General features: G+C 44.9%; 1 protein-coding gene across 2 annotated transcripts in view; it reads right to left on the bottom strand.

The window, feature by feature from the left end:
- Nucleotides 1–14,698: 14,698 nt before the first annotated feature.
- The window catches only part of LOC119394238 (uncharacterized), a 123,411-nt gene continuing 112,416 nt past the window's right edge, over nt 14,699–25,693 (bottom strand). For both annotated transcript variants that reach the window (XM_037661523.2, XM_037661524.2), the window contains exons 5-6: nt 20,137–20,245; nt 14,699–18,379 (exon numbers count right to left, since the gene is read on the bottom strand). In XM_037661523.2, coding sequence (XP_037517451.1) covers nt 18,080–18,379; nt 20,137–20,245 — 409 coding nt within the window. In that variant the 3' untranslated portion in view covers nt 14,699–18,079. The remainder of the gene's footprint in view (nt 18,380–20,136; nt 20,246–25,693) is intronic.

The following is a 25,693-nucleotide window of genomic DNA, read 5'->3' as shown; positions in this document are numbered from 1 at the left end:
TGGGCATGTATGAGTAAAATTCTGTTAGGCAGCTCGATGGCTGTGGCACTGTTGATGCCGTACACACAGACAAGGAATCCGTTAATATAACTGCTGAAGAGATATGTGCTGGGAGTTTCCGCAGAGCAACAATAATTGCGATTAATTCTGCCTGGAATATTGGTGTGAAGTCGGGCAAACGAAGGGAAAATGACCAATTTAGTGCTGCTGAAAAAATTCCCACCCCTGCCTTCTCATCAGTAACAGAAGCATCTGTGGCTATTACTGAATTTATCCGTACGTTTTTAAGGTGGTCTTCCAACAACCCATTCAAATATCTAATGGGCAATAACTTAGCATTTTTTGGAAATATGTCGTCATATTCTATTACTGCAGTGTGTTTGAGTGCGGTTGGGTAGATTATCTCACTAAATGTCACTTGTAATGGCTCCAGGAGCTTTTGCACGAAAATTATTTGAGGGCGATGTAGTCGAGACCATTCACTTTCAAAAAATGTGGACGGCTCTCTAAGAAATACATATTGGGAGCGTCTGTGTTGGGAGGCATATATGTTTAGAAATGTTTGAACTGTTAAAATTCTAAACCTAGTTTGAAGACATGGCAGGTTTGTTTCATGGTAAAGTATATTATTAGCTACAAATTTTGGAAGTCCGAGACATAAACGTAACGCCTCACGTTCTATAGTTAGAAGAGGGCGTAATTTATAAGCAGGTCCCCTACAGAACAAAATGCATCCAAACTCTAATATTGGGTGGACATACATGCAATAGATCATTAACAATGTTTTTCTACGCATTCCAAAACGAGTGCTGCTTATTCGTCTTAATAATCCAATTGCACGTACACCTTTAGCTGCAATGTACTCAATGTGCGAGCTCCAGTTAAGATTAGGCGTGTATATTATGCCCAAATATTTTATTGAATCGACCTGTGGAATAAAGGCCTGGCCGTACATTAGTGCGATATGCACGGGAAAAGTCAATGGAAAAGCAAGAAGAGCACTTTTGTTAACATTCAGAGACAAATTCAGGTCATTAAGCCATATTTCAATCTCATTCAAATATGACTGAAGAATATTGTACAGCGAATGTATATCACTGGAAGATGCAAAGAATGCAATGTCATCCGCGTATACATACACTTGCACGTCGTTGCGCGAAGGAATCGAACTTAGTAATATATTGAATAAAATGGGCGAGAGAACTGACCCTTGAGGAACTCCCCTTGTTTGTTTGTATTTTTGAGAAGAAAACCCATTCTGCGAGCAATAGAATGTGCGTCCACTTAGAAAATTTTGTATCCATGCAATTATATACTCAGGAACATTTACACTTTGGAGTTTACTAATCAAGATGACGTGTTCTACGCTGTCATATGCCTTCGCAATATCTAAGGTCACTAGGGCGGCATACTGTTTTTTGTGCCGTGCAAGTTTAATTCTACTTTCCAAATCCACATGGGCTCACCAAATAGAGCTTCCAGGGCGGAATCCAATTTGCGATTCATTCAGTATATGTTTTGCTTCAATCCATTCTTCAAGATGTCTATATAATAATCGCTCTATTAGTTTTACGAGATTCGACGTGAGGGAAATAGGCCGAATGTTAGCTATTGCATAACCAGCGCCCTGTTTTTTTAAGCAGCGGTACTACTTTGGCAACTTTCCAATCTGGGTGAATCCAGGCATTTTCTATAGAAAAATTTAGAAAGTTACAGTGATCGATGGGAGAGGGAGGAGGAATAAACTTTATTAGGAGAAACCAGCAGGTTGAAGTGGCCGGGCCTAGGCCTCCCATGAGGGGACGTCAAGGGCTTGCCTCGACGCCGCCTCACGGGCGTGCTGGGAGATAAATCAAACGTAATTTTTATCATGGCTGCAGTTATATGGTCTGGGCCCGGTGCTGAGTCTGGCAGTGACTTTACTACTTCCGTTATTTCTTCTAAGGTCGCCGCCTAGGTGCCAGTGCCGTCTAAGGTGCCAGCGCTGCTGGATATTCATTTTAAGCGAAACTTCTATAACTGACAAATTTCGGCGTCGTACGCGAAAAACCCGGTGCCGGCGTGCGTACAGAAATGAGACCCACGAAGGTGCGCCAGCCACATGCGTTGTATGTGCCGTTTTCGAATAATTGATGCTTTCTCGATCGTGGGCTTGTAGGCGATCGGCCGTTTCTGATATGACAATCTGATCTTCTGTAGAGGTCACTTTCATTACACGTTGCCACATTGATGATGATGATGATGATGATGATAATAATGATGACGATGATGATGACCTCTTGCTTATGGCGCTCACACACAAAGGGGAATGGGCCAAGAACCGGGCGGCAGGATCTTTGAGGTATATACTCATGAAGCTAAAGACAAACGTTGTAACTTTAGACTCAAAGAGAAAAAAAAAACATAGGTAATACTTGAAAATTCCATAGAGCAAACAGTCAGACTATCAGATGTGATGTTTGACGGATGTAAGAACAGGTTGTATTTAATAATGAAAATAAGCCAATATACACTAGCATGGTAATCTTTTTGTTTCCTGTATGTAATCAAACACAGCAGAGTGGACCTCCCTGTGGCTATAACCTAATGTAATGCCACCAAATGATAAAATTTGCGCAACATTGATTTGTAATCCTAACGATTGAAGGGGAGCGACGAGGCGTCTTTTTCTCTGATTAGAATACCGGTGATAAAATAAAAAGAAATGCTCTATTGTCTCTATTTCACCGCAAAACTGACGTAACGGTGACGCGCTGAGTCCAGCTTTATGTAAGTAATAATTCAACTTCGGAATGCTGCAGCGTAGTCTCGTGTAAGCAACTTCTAATTGTCGTGATACACACCACTGCTTATTCCAGCAAAATCTTAGATGTGCGAAGTCACTGAATTGATCCAATGAAAATTTGCCTATTTCATTTTGCAGACACGCATTTCGGAATCTTATTGCTGTCGCGTAAGCAGTATCGGGTACAATCGGTGTAATGGGTCCGCTTAGAGACATTTCATTTCGACATGGACACTAGTGCATGACCGTCATTGTTGCCTGTAGCTGTACGATGCAGGATGCTGACAGACGCTAGGCGCGTCTACGCTTCGTGATTCGGAACCGTGTTGACCGAACGAGTGCCCACAACTTTAATAGACTCGACCATATATACGCTCTATCACCCAAGCTGATTGCAGCACTGTGGAAGCTACGGGGCAGCTTAGCCAATGGGAAGAGCAAACACCTCTCATGATGTATTCATCTGCGTCGCGTCGTCTGCTCAGCGTCCCCGTAGCGTTCGCGCTCACGCATTGGGTGACTAGCGCGAGCAAACGGCATCAACCAACGCTCTTAGCGTAGGGCAGCAACGGTAGCGCCGGGGAAAAATAAACAACGACATGGCAGCACATGTCGACGCTGGTTCTTTGCGCCTCGAAATTATGAAGTCGCCGTCGTCAGCTGTGTGGCCCGTAAATTCTAAACCGACGACGCTTGTGTTTGCGTTATATTTGCGTCCTAACGCTTCGACAGCAATGTATTCGTGTCTATTTTGCACTGTTTCCAAGATTCATTCTCAAATTCTCGGGGAGATGGCTTAGCGGGCATGGCTGAACAAACAGCTGATCTCTAATAAGGACAAAACGAACCTGATTATTCATCCTCGGCGTGAAATAACACAAAGCGATAGCAGATTCTAGATACCGTTTATTTATTGCCGTCAGGACAATGGACAAGTAGCGAGTTAGGATCGAAGCGGGCGATCGCGTCTGCATGGGCGCTGCCATGTTGTTTCGTCATCACAATTTTCGGCAGTACCGATACAATTAAATGCTTATGACGTACATACGAATCGTGATTAGCGTATCACGTATTGCTGTGACGCAGCACGTGCAAGGCAAGAGCAGTTGTCTTGGCCTTCTCCAATTATAATGCAATTACCAACAGAACCATGTTTTCCGGCACAAGCATTTGGCTTTTTTACACCTCGTAGCTTCCACCCTGCTGCACCAATCGTTGCTCATGTTGGCTAAATTATTTATTTATTTATTTATTTATTTATTTATTTATTTATTTATTTATTTATTATTCAAGTACATCACAGGTTCCCATTGGAACATTATGTGAGGGGGGTCTTACATCATAATCCGAACAGTTTGGAGCATGTGTTAGTGGATCCAAAACAGGTAAGTAGTGCAAAGTGAATGCTTAATACAATTGTTTAGCGCTGTCCACTGACGGCTATTGTCAGTTAGTAGTACTACATTCACGGTCATTGTTGGCTATAGTATCGGCTCAATATGGCTAATGCCGGCTATTATTGGAGAGTAATGGCCAATGTCTGCGGGGTTTGGATAAATAATAGCTAATGTCGGGTGGTGTTGCCGTGTGCAGGTTAAATGATGTAATTACCAATAATTGTTGCGCACTGTCTGACATTTCCCCTAGTTTCTGCCAATTTATAGGGATGCTTAGACGCGTCTAGTAGGGACGAATCAGGGCCCGAATTCACAAAACTTCTACATCGTAAGTGCGTTTTCCCATTGGGCAGGCGGATTCGCTAATGATGTGTCCCATATCGTGACTGGCGAAATATTCTCTTAGAAAGCCTTTTAGTGTAACACTTTTTTTGGGAATACAGGCCCAGGTACATAATGTGTTTTTTCAGCAGCACCAATGTTTGTATACGCGCAAAAGTATGCAGACATAATCCCGACACAATGCGCCGATGACTGTATCGCGAACACCGCTCATACACAGCAAATATAATTTCAAACTGCCAGACATGCTACTGAAGGTAACGCGAACTGCAAGTACGCGTTGCAATATATGTTAAGCTGAATGCGTCTCAAATTGAGCCACAATCATGCAAAATTCTTCCTGGTGACATCGAGTGCAATGTTAACCCTCAACCCGCCACGGTGGTCTCGAATGCTGACCCGAATTTCGCGGTATCGAGTACCGTCCGCGGCAGCCGCATTTCGATGGAATCGAAATGCGAGAGGCCCTTGTACATAGATTTAGGTGGACGTTAAAGAACACCAGGTGGTCAAAGTATCCGCAGCCCTCCACTACGACGCCCCTCATAATCATATCGTGGTTTTGGGACGTAAAACTCGAACAATTATTAACATCAACCCTAGGACAACTGGTGAGTACGATACAAATTCAGTTAATCTAGCATTTTTCGTACATAAATTGCAGGGAAAAAATGCAACACAATAATGCAACATTTGCAACATTATGCAACACAATAATGCAACATCTGAGCATGCGCGGCGCCAATGACGTGCATGCATTGCAGTTTCTGTCCTTGCGTATCGCCGCGGCCGCGACAACTGCTTTAGCCGAAGCGCTGTCGAGTCTACAGCGCCGAAACCACAGAAAACTTTATTCAGCTGATAAGTAGGGGCAAATCTGCTGTTGGGAATATGAGACCGCGAACATGCAGCACAGCTTGCATCGGGTGGCGAAAATGGTTCGTCTCGTTTCTTTTTTTTTTTTTTTGCTCTTTTATTTCGGAAGACCGTTGAGAGCGCCTTCGACGGCCAAAGCGGTTGTTGCATCCGCGGTGATAAACAAAGATAAAAATGCAAGGCAGGCACGTCATTGGCACCGCGCATGCTCAGATGTGGCCTGTTTACGACTGCAGATGTCGCTCGTGCAGTTACGAGTGCGAGGCTTCGTCGTCGTAGACGTGAGTGTTGACCACTGCACGCGTTATAAAGGAAAAGGTGATACACTTGTATACGTCGCATGAGGTATTATGCTCACTAACAATGGGTGCTTCAAAAATTTCAAAAACCTTCAACTCATTTTATGACTACGTCATTGTCGCGAGCGTTTTCCTGTTTCACACACGTCTTCTTTTTTTCTTTTTGTGTGTGTTAGCGTCATTTCGTCGTGTAAGAAAACGCAAGCGCGAGCAACATGGCAACATTCAATGATAACAGCGAGTCCAGCGTCAAGTATGGCAAAATTAACCATTGCAAAATGTACTGACCTAATTTCGCGATCGCCAACACTTGTCTTAGGCTATACTATAGAGGCGCAGCCTCACGTAAATTGAAGTAGCTACGTGAGACCACAGAAATCCTACACTGCTTGCTAGCTGGAAAAAAATAAGAAAGCAAAAAGATCTCGCGTTGCTCAGGACGCCAGGCGTGGAGTCGGCGTTTCTTTCTTCTCAGTATCCAGAAAACTTCCGCTGATACTTTCTGCGGCTATCTTAATGCCGGAACAAATGCAAGCATTTATGATCATGACGCCTGGACTTCAGGGAGCTTTAAGACTGTCGAAAAAACCCCGTCCGCTTCCTACTTTGGGTCACTGCGACTGCCCAACTTTCTGAACGCGGCCACGGCCAGGCCGAACACAGAGGCCTGAGAAATTAAGGAAACAGCGGTGCGGAGAAGGAACAACCCGCTATGCGGTTTCTTCGTTCCCGCACTCACTTGCCACCACTCATTTGCATTGCATAAATCACGCCATCGCGAGAACACGGCGGGCGCACACTTCAAAGGCAGCCACATTTCCCAGCCCCAACTGCGGGAACACTATGCCGCGCTTGCTCCCTCCCTCGCTCGCTCGCTTGCTTGCTTGCTTAGGACGACTTGCTCCAGAGGGCGTGTCCAAGGGCTGCCTAATTATCGTGGCCGCCAAGGAAAGTGCCCGCCGCACACGGATTCCGACATGAACGGGAGAGAATGTTCAGTGCGCAGCCATGCGAGTCCTGGCAGAGAAGAGGTGGGCTGGTGTTAAGAAGCTGGAGAAAGTGGGGTGTTGAGAAAGTGGGAGTGAATTTAGGGGTGGCGTAGTGACAGCGGCGAGAGCAATGAATGCTGCGACTGGGCGTTCGCTTCCTCGCTCGCTCTCGCCAGCACGTGAACTCTTTATCGCCCACGCTCCATCAATCTAGCGGAGGCGCGCGTCGGCGAAACAACCGAGCGCGCGCAGAAGCCCGGACTCTTCCTTTCTGCGCCGATGCTGCCCGATTTCGAATTCAGCGAGGCGGGCAACGTGCCGAAAGCCCGCTGCGCATGGCGTCGACCGCAACTTTCCCCAGCGCGCGGCGCCTTCACCGTTGATGCATCGTAAAGCGGAGGCAAACATGGCAGCGCGGCCGATGCTAATCCGAACGCAGGTCGTTACCATTGTCGCGGTTGGTTGAAGACCACCCCAGCTGTCCTGACTGAGGAGCCATCGAACTCTGGTTTCTGGCCCAACATCGTATCCGTGTGTTTTGTTTTGTCACGTTTCTTTGCTTTAGTCCCCAACGACCGACCGGGGCTTTGAGAGCGAGAGACACTCGGACAACCTGTGGGCGCCTGGGTCCTCGATGAATCGCACAGTCTTCCTTCTGGACAGGGTTCACGAAGAAACACAAGGAACTTGGCCAACTGGCATTTCCTCTGCATCTTTACTGGCCCGTAGCTGTTTCTCTTACAGCTGACAAAAAAAGAGAAAGACGAGAAACTACGCACAATAACAATTGTGGAACAATGACGTGAGCAGCAGGAGGGTGCTCACACACTGCACGTCAATTGGCGGCGCAGCAGTTCTGGGAAAGAGTCGAGAGTGGGGTGGAGACACTAGCCCGCCGATCAGAGATAGTATAAAAAGATGTCTCGCACCAGCGTCGAGGGAAAAACTGTTGCCACAAAACCACAAGCGCGCTGCACGAGGCATTGCTCGTATGAGGCAGGCCTTACAAGGCTGCTCGCCACCAGGACTTCAGCATGGGTAGACGACGTGTGTGGACCGTCATCGTGACGCTGGCGCTCCTACTGGCGCTAAGAAGGCGCGATGCGACCACGTCGGCCTTCCAGATGCTACGCCTCAAGAAGCTCGCCAAGCTGGCCATCATCGGCAGGGCTCTGGCACCCCAGATCGTTCCTATACCCGTGCCTTACGGAGGGCACGCTCCCGTCTACTACCCTCCACCACCGCCGCCGCCGCCTCCACCACAGCAACACTACCAGCAGCACTACCCTCCGCCACCAGTGCATCCCCATCCAGTGCCCATTCCTGTTCCCGTGCCTGTGCCCGTGCACCACCACCACCACATTGTGACCCACTCTGCAGGACACACGACGCACTTGACCCAAGAGGGAGGCTGGTGAGATGTTCCTATCTCGACAGAAGATACTGCTCGCATGGTTGCCACGATCGTTGAAGCTGGACTTCACACGTTCGGTGTCATGAGAGACGACGTCGAGTCCTTGTGGACTTTTGTGCAAGACCGGTCACGGAAGACACTCCTGTAGATTCGTGAACCGGTAGAGTGGTCTATCGGTAATTCCGGTCTCGTGTGACACAATTTTCCTTTTACCACAAAGAATGATGCGGTAAGAATGGTGGCTAGTTTGATCAAGAGTTCTCAGCAGATATTACAACGAAGGATCAACAACAGAATTTCCAAAGGTGAACTGTCGCAAATGCAAAAGACAAGTCGCTGTGTCCAATATTTCTATTGGGGATTTAGGGGCTGTAGATCAGATTGTGTGCATGCTTATCAGAGAACCTCAGGAGCGCATTTTCATAACGTTTATTTCTTTGTGTGTGAGCGTGTTTGCAATAAGTTGTTCAAAATGCGGTGGTGACGACAAGAACAGCCACGACTCGATGCGAAAGTCCATAAAACAAGAATGTACACAAGCTTGCATTTACTGTTCATAAAGACTACGTGCGCCTCTGGGTACCTATTTGTGCTATTTGATGTCTGCATGTTAGCACCGACTGTACAAAAAGCACTTGACGGCACTGTTTTTTTTTATGTTTTAATAAAATGAATTACGCGAAGATACCGATGTCTGTGTTGTTCTTGCTCCATATTGCTAAACTGACTCACATTTTTCAATTACACTCAAATTGGCAGAATGCAAGGTTACCTTGGGTTACCCTAGAATACACAGCCGGCAATCGTGCGGACTGCGACTCATGCGTAGGCAGCAGGAGTGCCGGACCCATCTCTCGAAGGACGGCAATCAGCAGCCTCTGAACTCTGGTTGTCGCAGACCCTCGGGTGAATACGACGTGTTCGCATTTTCAGTACCTAAAACCACCCTTTTGCAGCCCGTGGAACAGCACTTTATATTCCTTGTCGAATTGCGTAGGCATAGATGAAATGTTGTATGACACCGATATCACCACAGAAGGCACAAAGCGGGGAAGCGCATGGTAATATCTTAAATAGAAAACAACAGGATAGAAAGTTGGGTTAGTTGGTACAAATGCATCGTCGAAGCAGCGCGAATACAGGTAGGAGCCCACGAACACTCATGGCGAGCGCTGTTCCGTGTGTTGGTGTTTTCCTTGCCTACGTCTATTCGCGCTGCTTCGACGACGTAAATAGAAAAGCCTGGCTGTACGCTGAGTTGGTTCCTTTCGTTGCCACGTTAAAGCAGGATAAATGACTGCGGAAATCCGTTTGTTTGCGCGTGGGCGGCACCACTCTCTTTGCGCAAACTGTTTGAAGAGTACAGAAACCTGTTTAAATAGATCGAAGCAATTAGGAGAAATCAACCATTTTGCACAATGTAAAGTCGCATTCATCAGGAGCCGGGGAAAGTTACATATATCTGTAGCGTGTGCATATCTACTATAATCATAGCTTGCACGTGACGTCATGGACGCACAACATGGCGCTAACATGGCGGTTTTGATGACGTCAAAGCAATATAAGCACGCGAGGATTAACCTGCTTCAGTGTGATAACGACGTCGAACGTTATTGGGCCTCTGTGCTTGAATAACGAAGGAACCAGCATGCGAGGTATTCATAGCACAAACATGACGTCACAAAGTTCACGTCCCGCCATGTTGGTGCTCCAACCTGGCTGTTGCAGCGACGTCAGTGCAAGGCATCTATACGTCCTATTGCTGACGGTCACCTGAAGTTGTATTACGCAATTCCATAGGCGGAATTATGCACAACGGCTTTTCGTTTAAGGAGTAAATTAACTTATCTTTCCTATACGTCACAATAAGACACAATGTTGCCATCTTCAATGCAAGCTCAAGACGAATACTTAACAAGGGGGTATATGACGGCTCTTCGTTAATCGCAAATATCGTTAATCAATTAAATTCTGTGGTCTTACCAAAGACCACATAATTATGAGGTACGCCGGAGTCGGCGACTGCGGCTTCACAGTAAGTTGTGCGGCAAGGCAGTTGCAGCCTCGACAGATACGAGGCCAGTTGCCGAAACGTTGGCACAAGCGACACACCCTGTTCTAGTATGTTTCATCTCTTCACGCTTCCAACTTCCCCTGAACACCTGCCTTACTTAGATAACCCAACTTAGTTACACGCTATCCTATGGATGATACTGTTAATCGCAGTTATTTTTACGGACCTGTTTCTTGTGCCTGGTGAACGGGAGAGTTCGTCACCTGCAGCAGCCACAGAGTGCAGCAGAACGGCAGGGTTAACCTAGAAAGCTTCGCTCAGAAATCTGTGAGGTGGCCTACCACAATGTTTTCACGCTTTGCGAGTTATTCGAGCACAACACGGGCAGCCGAATACAGACTTCGCAATAATGATGAAACGAAGATGCGATTCACTTAGGAAGTCTTACTCTTCACGAAAGATTTTCTGAAGTGTCACGCCCGCTGTAAGAATCACATTAGCCACAAGAATTGTGGCACTCACCTTTTAGGCTTAAACTTGAAATGGTTGATAACGTTCCTGACGGGTGCTCGTCGATAAGACGGCGCTACACTGCAGCGCTCGTCCTGGCTAAGATATAGTAGTTCCTTCGTCGTGGCCGCAAGTGAAAGTATTCTGTCTCTTTTGTAATTTTATGCTTAAGCACAACCATACGCGTTCACGATAAAGCTGGCATAGGTGGTTCACTGACATTCATAGGAATGATAAGTACAGAACTCACTCAATAAAGCGCGACATCGTTTTTCTTAGTATAACGACTGCTGTGAGCAAGTGTTCGTGATAACCGCGTCAAGTCGCTCCAAATCTGGCTGTTGAAGCTAATGTTGGCTCTTAGGGAAGTGTTCCAGTCGAAATTACGCCGATATGACACGAACTGTAGATTCTGGAAACTAAAGTACGTGCACTGCTTAGAACTAGCTTTTCGCGTTTCAATCCTTGAGTACTGCACAGACTCTGGATTCACATCAGAGGTCTCGCGGACTGCACGCACAAGGTTTCTTCTGGAAAGGCGAGTGTTCTTTTCTTCAACTCACTTAAACGTCCATAACTCTGGTGTCACAGCAGGCTGAAGTTTTATATGCGTTTTGATTGAGGAACATGTATCGGGAAACAGTTTGATAGCAGAGTCATGGCGCAGCCGTCGTTGACACCGAGCAGATATGCTGGCACTATGCGAGGAAAAAGAAAAGAGATAAAAAAAGAAACTTTAGGCGTGGCGGCTGCATGGGGGCTTACACCATGTTAATAATGCGACGCTAATAATGCGATGCCATATGCACTATTACTAAATGTATACAAGTAGTGTATCACTTGTTCGTTTTTCGCTTGCATATTTAACCCGTCATTCAATTCGATTTTTGCTTGTATTATCACTTGCTTTTACTTGTACCTCTGTATTTCGTTTTTACCCTGTCACTGCTCCTACAGGGTGGACAATGCTTAGTCAAGCTGCACTAACTGTAGCTTCTTTGCCGGCTCTCCATTTTTCACCGTTGTATCTGTTTGGTGAAAAATAAACGCACTGATTGACTGATTCATCGAAATATCTGGGGTTTTACGAGCCAAAGCCACGACATGATTATGAGGCACGCCGTAGTGAAGGGAATACCGACCATCTAGTGTTCTTTAATGTGTACTGACGTCGCACAGTACACAGGCCTCTAGCATTACACCTCCATCGAAATGCGACCGCCGCGGCCAGGGATCGAACCCGCGGCTTTCGGGTCAGCAGCCGAGATCACACCATATTAGACGCATTTTGTGACAGATGGTGCACAAATCATTTCATAAAAGGTTACATTATTGCGCTGTTGTCCTTAAAAACATTAACAGCATGGGCCGACCCAGCCATTCTTACTACTTTTTTTTCTTTGTTTCATGAAAAGCCACCTAAGAGCCATTCATTGAAATGACTTCCATGTGATGTATGGTTGTATACACCGTATGTCCAGAAAAAAAAAGTGACGGTGATCTATTTTGCTCATAATGTGTCTATGTGTTATAGTCAGCAGTTTTACCAATATCCCTGGGTACTTTGCTCAAAAGGAGTTTAATCCTTACTAGCTTGAGTTTTGCGTTCTTCACCGTGCACACGTACGCGACCGTATGAAGTCCACAGACAGTGAAGCCAAGGAAAGCGTAACAGCCAAAGAAAGCGTTGTGTAACAAAAGAAAAAAAAACAGAAGAAAAAGAAACAAGACCCTGAATCTATGCCCCTTATTTCAGCAATGTTACCATCCACCTGTAAGTCAGCTGCAGGCAGCATTAAACTTTTTTCTGGGGAAAGAATGTGACGATGCTGGCTTGTTTGCAGACTTTTTTTAACAACCATCCGCGCGTCAGAAATGCTTCTTTACGGCATCCATAGAACAAACCACGTGACTTCAGGTAGGTACGTCCGAGCTTCTTATCTTTGTTCATAGAAGGGTTAAAAGAACTGAAACGTTAAGAAAATAATAGTGTAATGCTCCCAGATTAATCAGTTATTTAAAGAATTGAACAATAAAGCCTCCGTTAACAATAGAATGCAGTATATGCAATGACCCTTTTATATGCACAGAGCTCCTACACTTTTGTAGTATGTGTGGTGACGTAAATGTGCAATAGCATTTAATCAGTGCACTGGTTGGGATACCTGAGCAATGTAGTAGAAAAGAAATCAGGCAGACGCCGAGCTACATCCTGCAATATGTAATACATCAAGCATCAGATTTTTTTTTCCCATATCAATAAGCGATACCCTCCAGTATGTGACATACTGATGCTTCTATTTCCATTTATATTTCCATTGTGCTTGCCCATCATGATCTATTTGCTTCAATTAAAGCGTTACAACACACCATCAACTTTTCTTTGTATTAATAAGGCTTATGGCAAACACTAGAAGTACAAGCCTTTTCTCCATTCATATATTATGAATGTTGTAAAAATTTGAAATGCTGGTACACATTACACAACGTAATATGCACTGACTGCATCGCACATGCTTTTTTTTTACTTTAAAGCAGCCTCATTAGGTACTTCTGAAACATGCTGAGCTGCCTTTGCTTATTCACAAGATGACAAGCCTGACCATGTTTGTGGATGTGTGTATCTGTATTTTCACTAGCTTGTTTCTTTTGGTCACACTCATGATTGCTTTACCTCTCACTGTGGAAATGTTAATGCAATTCACAGTGCAAAACATTGCTGCATTCATATAGAACATACATTTAGAAGTTTTGTTTATACAAGTGAGATGCTCTGAATATTCTTGTTCTGTAAGCCTTACAGTAGTTCTGATATGTCTAATTTGTTTGAAATATTTATGATCAAATGCAAGGAAAATTTAAGGAAAGTGCAACATTAGAAATGTTGCACAGCTCGTATGTGATCCTGACTGAATTATGTTGAAGTACTTATATCAGCATAAATATTTTCATGCTTCATCCGTGAATTTTAAGGAAAATATCAGGCATACATAATAAAATATGTTATCCCCTTATTAAATATTCCTCGCAAGCATGTGTGGTGACCAAGTGGTGTGCCTTCAGACACAAAAAATGCTCTTGCAAGGGCATTTTAAAATGCGTAGAATTTTCAGTTTCTAATTCAAAGAAAAACACCGACCACAAAATAAGAAAACTACGTATCAACATCTCTTACGAAAGCCTTTTTCGTAATCAAGATTGTGAATAAGGCTCTCGTCAGGAGAGCCGAAACGTATTTTCTTTATTCTTTTGTGTTCCATGTTGTTCTTTTACTTTTTATGATGTTACTTCCCGACCAAATGTGCTTCCGTCAAAACCTCGACTTTACTTAATCTCCAGTTCATCTAAACATGCAAGCACCACACTGGTCCTGGCTGCAGAAAGCCGAGAGACGTGATATAGACAGACTAGTTGATTGGCACAAAAGGCCTTAACATGGATAAAAGTTGAACTATCGCTTTATCTTGATGCAAAACTTCCTGCTACAAAATCTGGTGAGACATATCCCATCTTGCTAGTGCATCTACAGGACACAGCTAACAGAGTAAAAAACTGCACTTCACCAGACTGCAGGAAAAGAGGGTATAAAATAGAACCGCTTCATAACTAATTACTTAGTAATGCTGAGTGGTTTTGCTTATTGTGCAGTGTCTGCAGAGTGTAAGCTCAGTCCCCTAAATAGAACATAAAGCCAACACAATTCACTGCTATCAAAAGAATCTCAATATGCTTTTCCTCAGTTGGGCTTGTGTCCTTCCCTATGACATTCAATAAATGTTTGGCTTGGAAGATGCGATAGTATTATTTACTAAATTGTTCAAAACTTCATAATTAATTTACACTATATGAAAAACTATGGATGCACTCTGCCTTACTGTACTTGTGGAAAAAATGTCATATCTTCCAAAATGACAGTTCTCCGAGTGGGTTAACCATGTGTAAACTGTCTCAGTTGTGAAAAAGAGAGAAAGCTAAATTTGTGCATTCATTCAAACTGTTGTATGTATGAGTGGTAAAATATATCACAGTGGTGGACACATGCAATGAATGGCACAACTAAACGCATAAACACTTGCAAAGAGAACTTTGTTTACTTATTGGAAGCATAAAACAAGCAATACAGGTGTGTGCGCAAGTGCAAGTTCGTCTAGTGCCCAATGACGCAAGCAGGGTTTTTCAAGAATAGCATGGGCAGACTTGGAGGCGACCACTGGACACTACGCAACTTTCAAACCACATAAATTGTTCACAGGGGCAGAAGAAATAGTTGGTTATACAGACTCCAAAACGCTTTGTCATGAATGAAGATCGGAAGAAATTGCCGTTCTTAACTGTGAACTTTTCTGGCACATTACATCTCTAATAAATATTTACACATCCTGTTAACATACTGCAAGCCTTTGCAACCACATATCTGATTTCACGTTTTATTCCGAGATACTACTTTCAAAAAATTTCAAATGCAATGCAATGTTGCTTTTCATTGCAATGCCTTAAAAACATTTACCAGCATGCATACACAACTGTTAGCATCGAACATAGATGCCCCCAAAGGTAGATGAAAACATTCTTAGGCTTGTGCTGACCGTAAAGCCACCAGACAAAAGAAGTTAAAGTGGGCTTCCGAACTGCGAATATAAAAGAAAGAAAAACCTGATGCGACAATGATAACTAGTAAGAGAACTACAGATAACCGGTACTTTGTTTCCACTTTCAAAACCTATATCTTGTTGTGGCAGCAAATTCTACACTAATATTAATGGGGCATCTTCACATAGGCTAAAGCTGGACCTTGCTGTTAAACGCTGACAAGCACGAAACATGTAATACAAACTCCTTTTCACGGAACAAATTGTCAAATTTCATGCAACTGTTGAAACGGCAGCAATATTGCGTGCAGATTTCTTGCACCGAAATATGTTTTGCATATTAGGCAGCATGTGGTCAACAGGCTTTCTCAAGAAGACATTTGGTAGCTTGGCAATAGACTGACTCAGAGTGCCTGCTCAGGGGCTTCACTTTTCAATGTCATTCTTTCACACAATGTCAACAGCATTCTACAACAATGGCAACAGCATATTTTGATACAGACCACTGCAGCCTGCCACTGAAGCAGCAAGCTACAGATAGCAATCACGGGGAAAAAAGCATTGCCTAAAACCAGCTAAAGCAGACACATAACATCATCGTCTATAAGTATTTACTGCATGTATAGCTATTTATATATATAATGTTTATTCTGAGAGCATCAGGAAAGAAACGCCCCACCTCCAAACTTCTCATTGTATGCTAGAGTGGCGGACTGAAATAGAATCCCATTGTGCTTCCTGTTAGGAAGCAGACATGCCCAATATAAATTACTGGCTGTAAGATAAGCTACCACACACTCAAGGCAGTCTTTCCACGGTCTCCCAGAGTCCTACAACACCTAGCGCCAGCCACTGAGATTGGTGTGCAGCAAGTGGCTTATACAAGACATTGCTTAAGAGTTTGGCAGTCCTAACAACATTGAATCATTGCTCAAAAGCTTCTCTCACGCATGTCTTCTCAAAATCACAACGAACTGTTTGTGGAAATCAATTAAATCATGCTGCATATTTATCTACCCAATAGATACACAAGTTCTCACTCCAGATTAAAATGTACATGTTCAGCATCTCCTTGTGGCAGTTACTGTCTCTCAAGAAACACTAGATTCAGCAGGAGACCAAACAGTCTGTCAAAAGGTGTCAATACAGCATACGGAAACGGGTTTATGTGGTAACATTACTCATTTTTTCAGCAGAATCTATAGAAGTTCCTGTAAAATTAAATGTATTGAAATGAGGTGTATTTCCCGAAGTTAAAAAAAACAAACATTCACTTTTAAAAGTGTCCTCTACAGGGTGCATTTGATGTACAGTCTACGCTTAATGGTATGCCTTAAATTTCATGAATGTTGCTAATATTTCACCAATCTCCAAAATATTACTTACGTTTGAAATTTACAAATCAAGAGTGATCATAAAGAGATGAAAGCTGAAAGCTGTACGCTCATTTATGCATCCACAAAAATGTCACACTTTTCAAACATTGGTTGCCACTTCTCGAAGCACTAATGGTGAAAATAAGACCACTAGTATGGAACTCATTTTCCGACAAGCAAAATCAATGAAATAATATATTTATGAGGCTGAAAAAAATTGGCTGCATGAATAAACTGTGCATGTTCCTATATCCTTAGCTCGTTTTTAAGGGAGGGCACTTTCAGTTTTCCTTTTCATATCATACTCAAAGGCTTTCATAACTGAAGGCGGAATAGTGACTTCACAAGCAAAATCTTCTAGTGTCGATTCATTCTTCCTGGAGCAAGAGTTCATATGTTCATTCAATATAACAATTGAATTGCATGGGAATGGCAAAGTGTTATTCGAAATTTAACTGCTTCTTTAACAAAATGAGGAACATTTGAGAAGCATTCAACAACCAATGCCTTTTAAATGATAAAATACTGCATTCCCATAGCCGTTTTTTCATGAAATCGGGGCTGAACTGGCAGCTGCAAATAAATTATTACAAAAATTGCACTGCTCATGTTTAGTGAACTCCATGCTTACATAGTGGCACAATTGAAGTGGAAATATCACCATTTTAATTAAAGAGTTTCTGTCAGGAGAGTTCTGTCAGCATTGCACAATTGAGAGAGAGTAACCCATGTTCATAGTACAGTTACGCTAGACGTTACCACCCACTTTCATCATACTGACAACCTCTCCAGTTTGACATGGTCACATCACGATGGTCACAGCGAAGCAATATCCATAGGATAATGTGCATACTCAGGAACTATTCAACGCTCTTACTGGTAATCCAGCAGACTGATTCGGCAAACGAGACACAAATGAATGCCTTAGTTGTCATCAAAAACATACATCACAAACAAACAAACAAATAGGAAGGCAGAGCACGCGTTGTTGCACACAATGTGCAGTCATCCACGACTCGATGGGTCAACGCACAAGCTGCCATATTTGCTTCGCCTGACCATTGCAGCACAGACTTGGCCCTGCTTCCCGCAGTGGCCACATGGGTATGACTGGAAGGCATCTCAAGAGACTGTCCATGTGTCCCTGAAATGCGAGAGTCACTGTACAAGATCGACGCAAGCCCTCTTCGACCATGTATATGTTGTGGTGGTGGTTATAGAAGAACCGGTGATAACTGGAGACCTGTAACCCTTCATCACCATCTTTCCACACACGCCTCCTTCAGCACTGTTCGTTGGAGCCTTCGGTGGGGGGCGAGTGAGTAGGGCACTCTCACAGATATCCCTCATCCTCGGCGCATCTCGCGGCTGGTAGAATTGAGCGGCCAGAAAGCTGACGCTGCTCCGCAGTCTTTTATCTCATTTTACGATGTAAAAACTGCCGCCTACTTTTTGTCACCCCTGGGAGCGGTGCCATGCCCTTTCAACTCATGGGTCATTCTTGCCAGGCGAGTCTACGGGAGACGAGGAGTAGAAGGACGGCTGTGTAGTGTAGAGTGGCGCACCCACAACGGGCAAGCCACCAACGCCGTTGCAGTAGGAAGAGCCCGATGACGTCTGGGGCCGAGCTGAAGAAGGGCCTTGCGTTGCTTGCGCTGCACGGGGCCTTTCTGCTCTCTCGCGCTGCATAAAGCTGGTGGCAGCCTCGAGGAAGTTCATTGTAGCTTTCATGATCTCGGCCTCTTCCTGAGCCCGCTTTTTCTCCAACTCGAGTGTCTCCTCCTCCACCTGCACATGAAACAATATGGCTTCGATTAGAGCTTGTTATAGAGCTTCGATTATAGCAACCAAGGTTAGAAGGTATTGAAATGGCTATATGCAGCACACAAACCATACTCGAAGTTAAGCAAAATTATTTACAGCACAGGAAAGGCAGTGTATGCAATTGAGTGAACAAGAGCTAACGCACTTTAATACATTTGCAGTGCTTACATCTAAAAAGAGAGCCCCATCGATACTACAAACAAGAGCTCATATTATTCCAGGTATGAATGAAACCTTGACCAAACTTAATAGGAATAAAACATATCATCCCAAAAAAACTAAGTGCATTCCCTGTCATAAACCAGTTTCGTATAAAGTCATCCTACCTTACCGGTCAGTCAGCAACTTCACACAGTGCTGCATAAACTCCCGTACGATTTTATCAAACGGTAATACCTTTGCATACCTGGCTTATTCATTTAAGCAGGTGCAGGGCTACCATTATAGAAATTGCTAATTTCATTCATTGTTTTCTTATAGCACTGTGTACTGTCTAATACCACAGTGGAATTGCAGAGAGCAATTACTTCTTGCTGACTTTCAATGCGACCGTTGCATTAGCGGTTTTCTCAAACCGAAGTTCTAAGTTGTAAGTTATCACTTAGAAGAAGTTTGAAGAGTTGTAAATCTGCAATGAGAAGACATAAGATGATGTATGGATCCAAACATTCTCCCTTGGAATACCGATTTCCGCCTAATTGCCGTAAGTTGGCTTCCCCGCGCGGGCACAACGCCCCCGTGCTCGACGTGGAGCAAGAAACAACGATGAAGTTATTTCATTGCAGTTTTCTTGGCGTCATGTCAGTATTGACTCCAGTTGCTGCTTGAGAAGGCGCGTCCCGTGGCTTGCCGAAGCAAAGGCAATGCATCAGTTTCGGCCAACATGGCGCGTGCGAACCCATGTGGGCCTACCACTAACAGCACGAGTTGATTGCGTAGAAAGAAATCTTCTCGCAGCGCGATGTCTGTGAGTCTCCTGCTATATTAATTTATATTTCAAAATATAAAGCAAAGCATATTATTTTATAAAGTGTCACGTATTACTGAAGTGGCGAGGGCGCAATGGTTAATGCTTGCAGCGCGCTGTTTCAAACGAGAAGAAGATGGCGGAACGGGAAGACGGCAGAACGGGATGGCCCACTGCGCTCTTTGAGCGCAATGTCAGGTGAAAAATCCCCGGCCTTATATCTTCTAAAGTTGAGATCACGTTGCATTGCTGAGTTACAAAGTTGTAAACATTGAAGATTCATTTGTTATCGCAATTATCGTAAAAAAAAAAAGATCCGTGGTTTGAATGAAAATTAGGCTTTTTACGCCTACTAGATATTGGTATCTTTAATGTAACAAAGCTCAACAAATTTCTTACGGTAGTTCCAGAGCAGGCGCACTTAATAAGTTAGAAATGCTAAGACAAAAGCTATTGGGCGTTTTCTTGGTGATATAAATTAGAAATAACTGACATTGAATGAATTCATATCAAAGAGGCATTTTGGCGCGCTGATGCAGCAAAACAAGTCTTTTCCGCCTCTTTCCATCTGACATCATACAAGCAGAGGTTCCTCCTCAAGAGTGAAGGGAAAGGGCTGGAAACATCCTTACTTTTGTGTGGGAGCCGTAACTTCTATACAATTAGTAATGTTCAACGTCAAGTTACAATAAGAAAGTATACTTTAGCGAACTCTGGGCTTTCACAAAGCAGCATGCAGCAGCAGCAGCCATACCTTCAAGATTCTTCGCAGGAGCTCCAACTCGTCCTCCTTGCGCTTCTTCCGTGGATCCTGATCGCATTCTTCATCGGGATCATCTCGCGACTTGCGCTTGTTGTTGCATCTGCAGTGAAGTACAGAAAAACGCATTGATGTCATTCACTCTAAAGAGAAGCCTTAAGAGCTGCCATGTCTCCATTTGAAACCTTGCTCCAACACTGTGCTGCAGCTTAAGCTGGCTTCCTATCTTTTCCGAGTAAGTACATAAAGGGGCACTAAAAGTCATGTTCAGCAAAAGCGACGCCAATAAATAACGCTTACTTATGGAATATCGTAACCTTGACCATCATACCGTTGGACGAGCCAATTGGTAAGCAAAAAAATTTGTAATAATGAATAACCGAAGCAAAATCCCCGCGTTTGCTTCCAGTGACACCATGATATTGAGACGTCCCTCGTCCGGCATTAGTGGCTTACCGACGAAGGACATAACTGCGCTGCAAATAAACCATAGACTGCACATACTTTTTGTAACTTTCTCAGCGCAAACGCGAGCCAAGTATATGAAATAACTTGAAATCAGTGACGTTATCATAAAACTCCGTAACAGCACTACAGGCGCGGAATGCGAAATTCCGCCTTTCAAATATTCCCTTCGTATCTACTGCTAGTAACATATTTACGGTAAATAAATGCAAGCCGTGGATTAAGCAGTCTTTAAGAAAGCAGCGTTTCTTTACCCCCGCACTTTCGGTTCTGCTTGATTAGGTACTCCATTTGATCAATATAAATTGAATATTTTCCCTTTACGATGCTTGGCGGGCATTTAAACTATGTCCACATCATCATTATCTTCATGCATGCTACGTAGAGACAAAGAAAAGCACGAAGTGTCGGTTGATACTGGTGCGCACAATTTTTGTGCGAAACGTCGCATATTCTGTTCGCGGTAAAACTGGCCCGAGCCCAATGTACTGAAGACTCCCGTTCACTCAGATTTCGGCGTTGAATAAGCTGCCAGATATGACGAAAGCCTAAAAGGAAGCCTTCCACTACAGCGCCATCCAGTTGCAATGTGCAGCATTAACACTTGAAATCCGAATCGTTCTCACTACAGTTATTAAGGTACATGCAGGACAAGCGTGTACCTAAAGGAACCTAATTTTGCCATCCATGCTGCCAGAACCAAAGTGAAAGGGGCCCTGCAACACCTTTCCAGGTAATCTTCGAGCGGCTTCATTATATGAGTTCATTGCTTCAAGAATCGACTGCCGCAAAAATTTCTAGAATCCGCCAAGAACGAGCGGAGTTGTAGAGATTTGTAGCACGCTGTAAGCGCTTTCTCTCTTATCTCGTCCCGACGAGAGCGCTGCAAGCTAAGCAAGGAAAGATGACACGGGGGATGACACTCTGGTGCCGAGTACCGGTGTTCAAACCGTTATGATACAGCCACATTGCCTTATCGGACAGAATACTGAACACGTGCGGTTAAAGGCATATTCAGACGTTGGAGCGTTTTCCAGAGTGCTGCAGCTTTGCCGTCGGTTTCATTTCGTGTATAGTATAAGCCACAGAGTTTCCCAATATTAATTAAAGGAATAATAATAATAATAATAATAATAATATCTGGGGTTTAACGTTCCGAAACCATGCCATGATTATGAGAGACGCCGTAGTGGAGGGCTCCGGAAATTTCGACCACCTAAGGTTCTTTAACGTGCACCTAAATCTAAGTACACGGGCCTCGGACATTTTCGCCTCCATCGAAAATGCAGCCGCCGCGGCTGGGATTCGATCCCGCGACCTTCAGGTCAGCACTCGAGCGCCATAACCACTAGACCACCGTGGCGGGGCTTAATTAAAGGAACCTCTGGCGCTGCGATCGTTCAGCCGCCATGGGAACGACGGGTAGTACATGGATTTATCTAGTCGTCGTGCTTGCGGGCTTCGAACGCGCGTGTTTATTGCTGTGTTTTGGTTTTGTTTCTGGTAAAAGAATGGATCGCTGCGAACTCCCTGACCAGATTTGAATTGCTGAGCCTAAAAAAATTCGGCAGATCCGACGTACCGTGGGAGTCGATGTTATGCGAAGCATGCGGCGGGTAGATGACTGTGGCGTAACTTTTTTGCTGAGCGACACGTTACAAAATGGTGCTAAAGATTTGTATAAATTTTATACGCACACATATATGTTGAAGAGCCGCATATGTGTTATATAACCAGTTGTTTACGGTTGGGTAACGCTGCCAATGGCAACGTAGGTATGACCAACACCAGAAGCGGTAAGCTGATATGTAGAGTACGTGTCCCGAGAACGCACGCACGTTTCACGAACCCGTGTGATGTGTGCAAGTAGTTCTTGACAGTTGTTGAACAAGGGCATCATCACCGTGATCATTGAGCACCAGCAGCTGGTCATGACTTGTTATAGGATCCGGTCGTGATCGTGGCGACGAGGGGTCCATGTGTAGTGAAGTGTGTGGTATAGTAGAGCTGTTGGAATTCGTGGATGCCTCGGTCATTTCGTCGACAAATTGTCTGTCGACAGAGCCGGCGACATGTCGGAACCTGAAGCCACCCTTTGCGTTGGTGAGGTACAGGCCGTCGAGGCTGGTAGGCCTGGATAGTGCTACGTAGACCAACATCAGTGGATGGTGTTTGTCGTATTTGTAGACTACCTGGGCGTATGTGGCCTACGTAGCCTAGTCTACAAAGCGGCTGTCAATCAATCTGGCATCATCCTCGGTCAGCATGAGGCCATCGCCCAGCCTCGTAAGAAATGAAGGGGACACTGCGTCGTTCTGGCGGACTAAGTGCACTTTACGGTGCGGTGATGTGGATATCATAAGTAACTTTCGTTAATGTATTCCTCCGGGGTCGAGCAATGCTTCAGTATAGCTTGGTGAATCAATCATAGGAATACAAACGTAATGTTTATCAGACTGCTATAAAAGCGGAGCCAACACTGGAACTACAGATGTTAATCTGATATGACGCCTGTATCGTAGGAGTATCATGTAGTGCTTATTGCTTTCTTGTATAATTAGATAGCCAGCACCACAACCACAATTGACGTTGCACCGATATTACGCCTGCGTAGGCTGTTTTTACAAACCAATTTATAGACCTGGCGTGGCTCAGTGGTAGAATACCTGATTGCCACGCAGAATGCTTGGGTTCGACTCCTGCTAGGATCCTAATTTTCATTCTTTCCATTCGTTGAGTCAACGCTGCCGATGTTGGTTTTCCGTAACGCTATAGCATTTAAGTTAACAATGTCTGTTCTCGCCGTTCCTGGGTAGATTGGATTGGATTGGAATAACTTTATTAACAAAGTCCGGAGGCGTGTGCCTTAGCACGCGGCGGGCCGCTCCCACGACGGGACAGTCAGGCCGAGACCTACCGCCGCATCGTGGGCCCTCTGGACAGCCCAAAGTTGTGACTGAATGTCCGGACTCCTCAGAGCGGAGCCCCACTTGCTGGCCGATGCTGTATCAGTGCCACGTACCGAGGGGCACTCCCAGAGCATGTGGTGTAAGGTGGCTAAACCGCCACATTTCGTACATGAGTTAGTTAAGTAAACATCAGGATAAAGCTTGTGCAGAAAGGCAGGGTTAGGATATGTTTCAGTTTGCAGCAATCTCAGTGTCAAAGCCTGCGCCCTGTTTAACTTCCGAGCTGGAGGCGGGAAGACTCTCCTACTCATAGCGAAATGTAAAGTAATTTCATTGTACGTGGTCGGTTGATCCCTATTTACCAATCCTCCAGGTTGACCCAGAAGTCCTCCATGGCCGCGGATAGTTAACCCTCGCGCCCTGGAGTGGGCCAGCTCATTGAGATTGATAATCCCCCCTACCATGGAGCCCATATGAGCAGGGAACCATGTAAGGGTATGAGTTCTAATTGACCTCTCACCGAGTATTGCTTTGGCCTCTTTACACACAGCACCAACAGTGAAAGCGCGAATGGCCGACCTAGAATCACTATATATATTTTCGTGATTTTCATCGAGGAGAGCCATGGCGATGGCAACCTGCTCGGCTGCATTAGCAGTTTGGGCGTATACCGACGCCGCATTAATGGTAACCCCCTGGTGGTTAATTGCAACTACCGTAAACCTGCCACTGTTGCCGTCATATTGTGCCGCGTCTACGAAGCAGCCACCCCCTTGGAGACCCTCAACGTCGCGGAGAAGGGCCAGAGCTCGCGCTCTCCTCCTGCCTACATTTCGCTGGGGATGCATGTTCCTCGGGACAGGCGAGACGATAATGTTCTCCTTCTGATCTCTCGTCAACCCTTGGTACAGAGCATCAACCTGAGCCGGTGGAGTACCTATATCCGCGAGAATTCTCCTGCCTGCTTTTGAGCCAGAGAGTCGAATTACCTGTGCTCTTTCTTGCGCTTCCGCGATTTCCTCCAATGTATTATGAATTCCCAACTGCAGGAGACGATCCGTGTGGGTATAATTGGGGAGCCCCAGGGCACTCTTTACCCCCCTCCTAATCATCGCATTAAGCTTATCCCTTTCCACTCTCTTCCAAACGTGCATTGCCGCCACATATGTAAAATGGCACAACAGAAAGGCATGGATAAGCCTGACCAAGTTATCCTCTGATAACCCTGCCCGTCGATTAGCCACCCTCCTAATTAGCCTAATAACACTATCTGTCTTTTGCGCTAATCTTTGAATCGTGATGTTATTGGTGCCCGTCGCTTCCAGCGTCATACCTAGGATTCGAATGGAAGCGACCTTGGGGATTAACCCACCACTCTTGGTACGGAGGTGGATGTCGGTCTCTAGTGGTGGCACCCAGCCTCTCGGTCGGGGGCCCCTCCTGACCGGCTTATACAGGAGAAGTTCAGACTTCTCCGGTGAGCAGGAAAGACCTGTGCCCTCCAGAAAGCACTCGGTAGTGTCGATTGCCTCCTGCAGGGCAGCCTCTACAGCGCCATCACTACCTCCCGGACACCAAATGGTGATATCATCTGCGTAAATTGTGTGACCAACATCCTGAATTCCACTAAGCTGCCTCGAGAGACCAGCCATGGCAATGTTAAAAAGTAGGGGTGAAAGAACAGAGCCCTGCGGGGTGCCCCTATCGCCCAGGACTTTCACATCCGATTCCAGATCGCCAACTTTAAGAATGGCTCTCCGACTGCTCAGGAAGGATCTGACAAACGCATGAAACGAGGAACCTAGGTTGAGACCAGAGATTGCATTCAGAATGAAATCATGACGGACATTATCAAAAGCTTTTTTTAAATCCAAGCCCAGGATCGCCCTGGTATCCCTAGTATGATTATCTAAAATTTGAGTCTTAATGATTTTCATAGCATCCTGGGTGGAGAGGCCCGGCCTAAAGCCAATTAAGTAGTGAGGAAAGATATCATTGTCTTCTATGTAAGCCGCAATTCTGTTCTGGATAACGTGCTCCGCCACCTTTCCCACGCATGACGTGAGAGAGATGGGACGGAGATTATCCAAACTCGGCGCTTTACCGGGCTTGGGTATGAGTATCACCTTGGCCAGCTTCCATTGCTCCGGGATATCACCTCCCTTCCAAATCTTATT

Source organism: Rhipicephalus sanguineus, chromosome 5 (genome assembly GCF_013339695.2).
Source record: "Rhipicephalus sanguineus isolate Rsan-2018 chromosome 5, BIME_Rsan_1.4, whole genome shotgun sequence".
In the NCBI taxonomy this organism is placed as follows: domain Eukaryota; kingdom Metazoa; phylum Arthropoda; class Arachnida; order Ixodida; family Ixodidae; genus Rhipicephalus; species Rhipicephalus sanguineus.
This window is presented reverse-complemented; position numbering and strand designations above follow the sequence as displayed.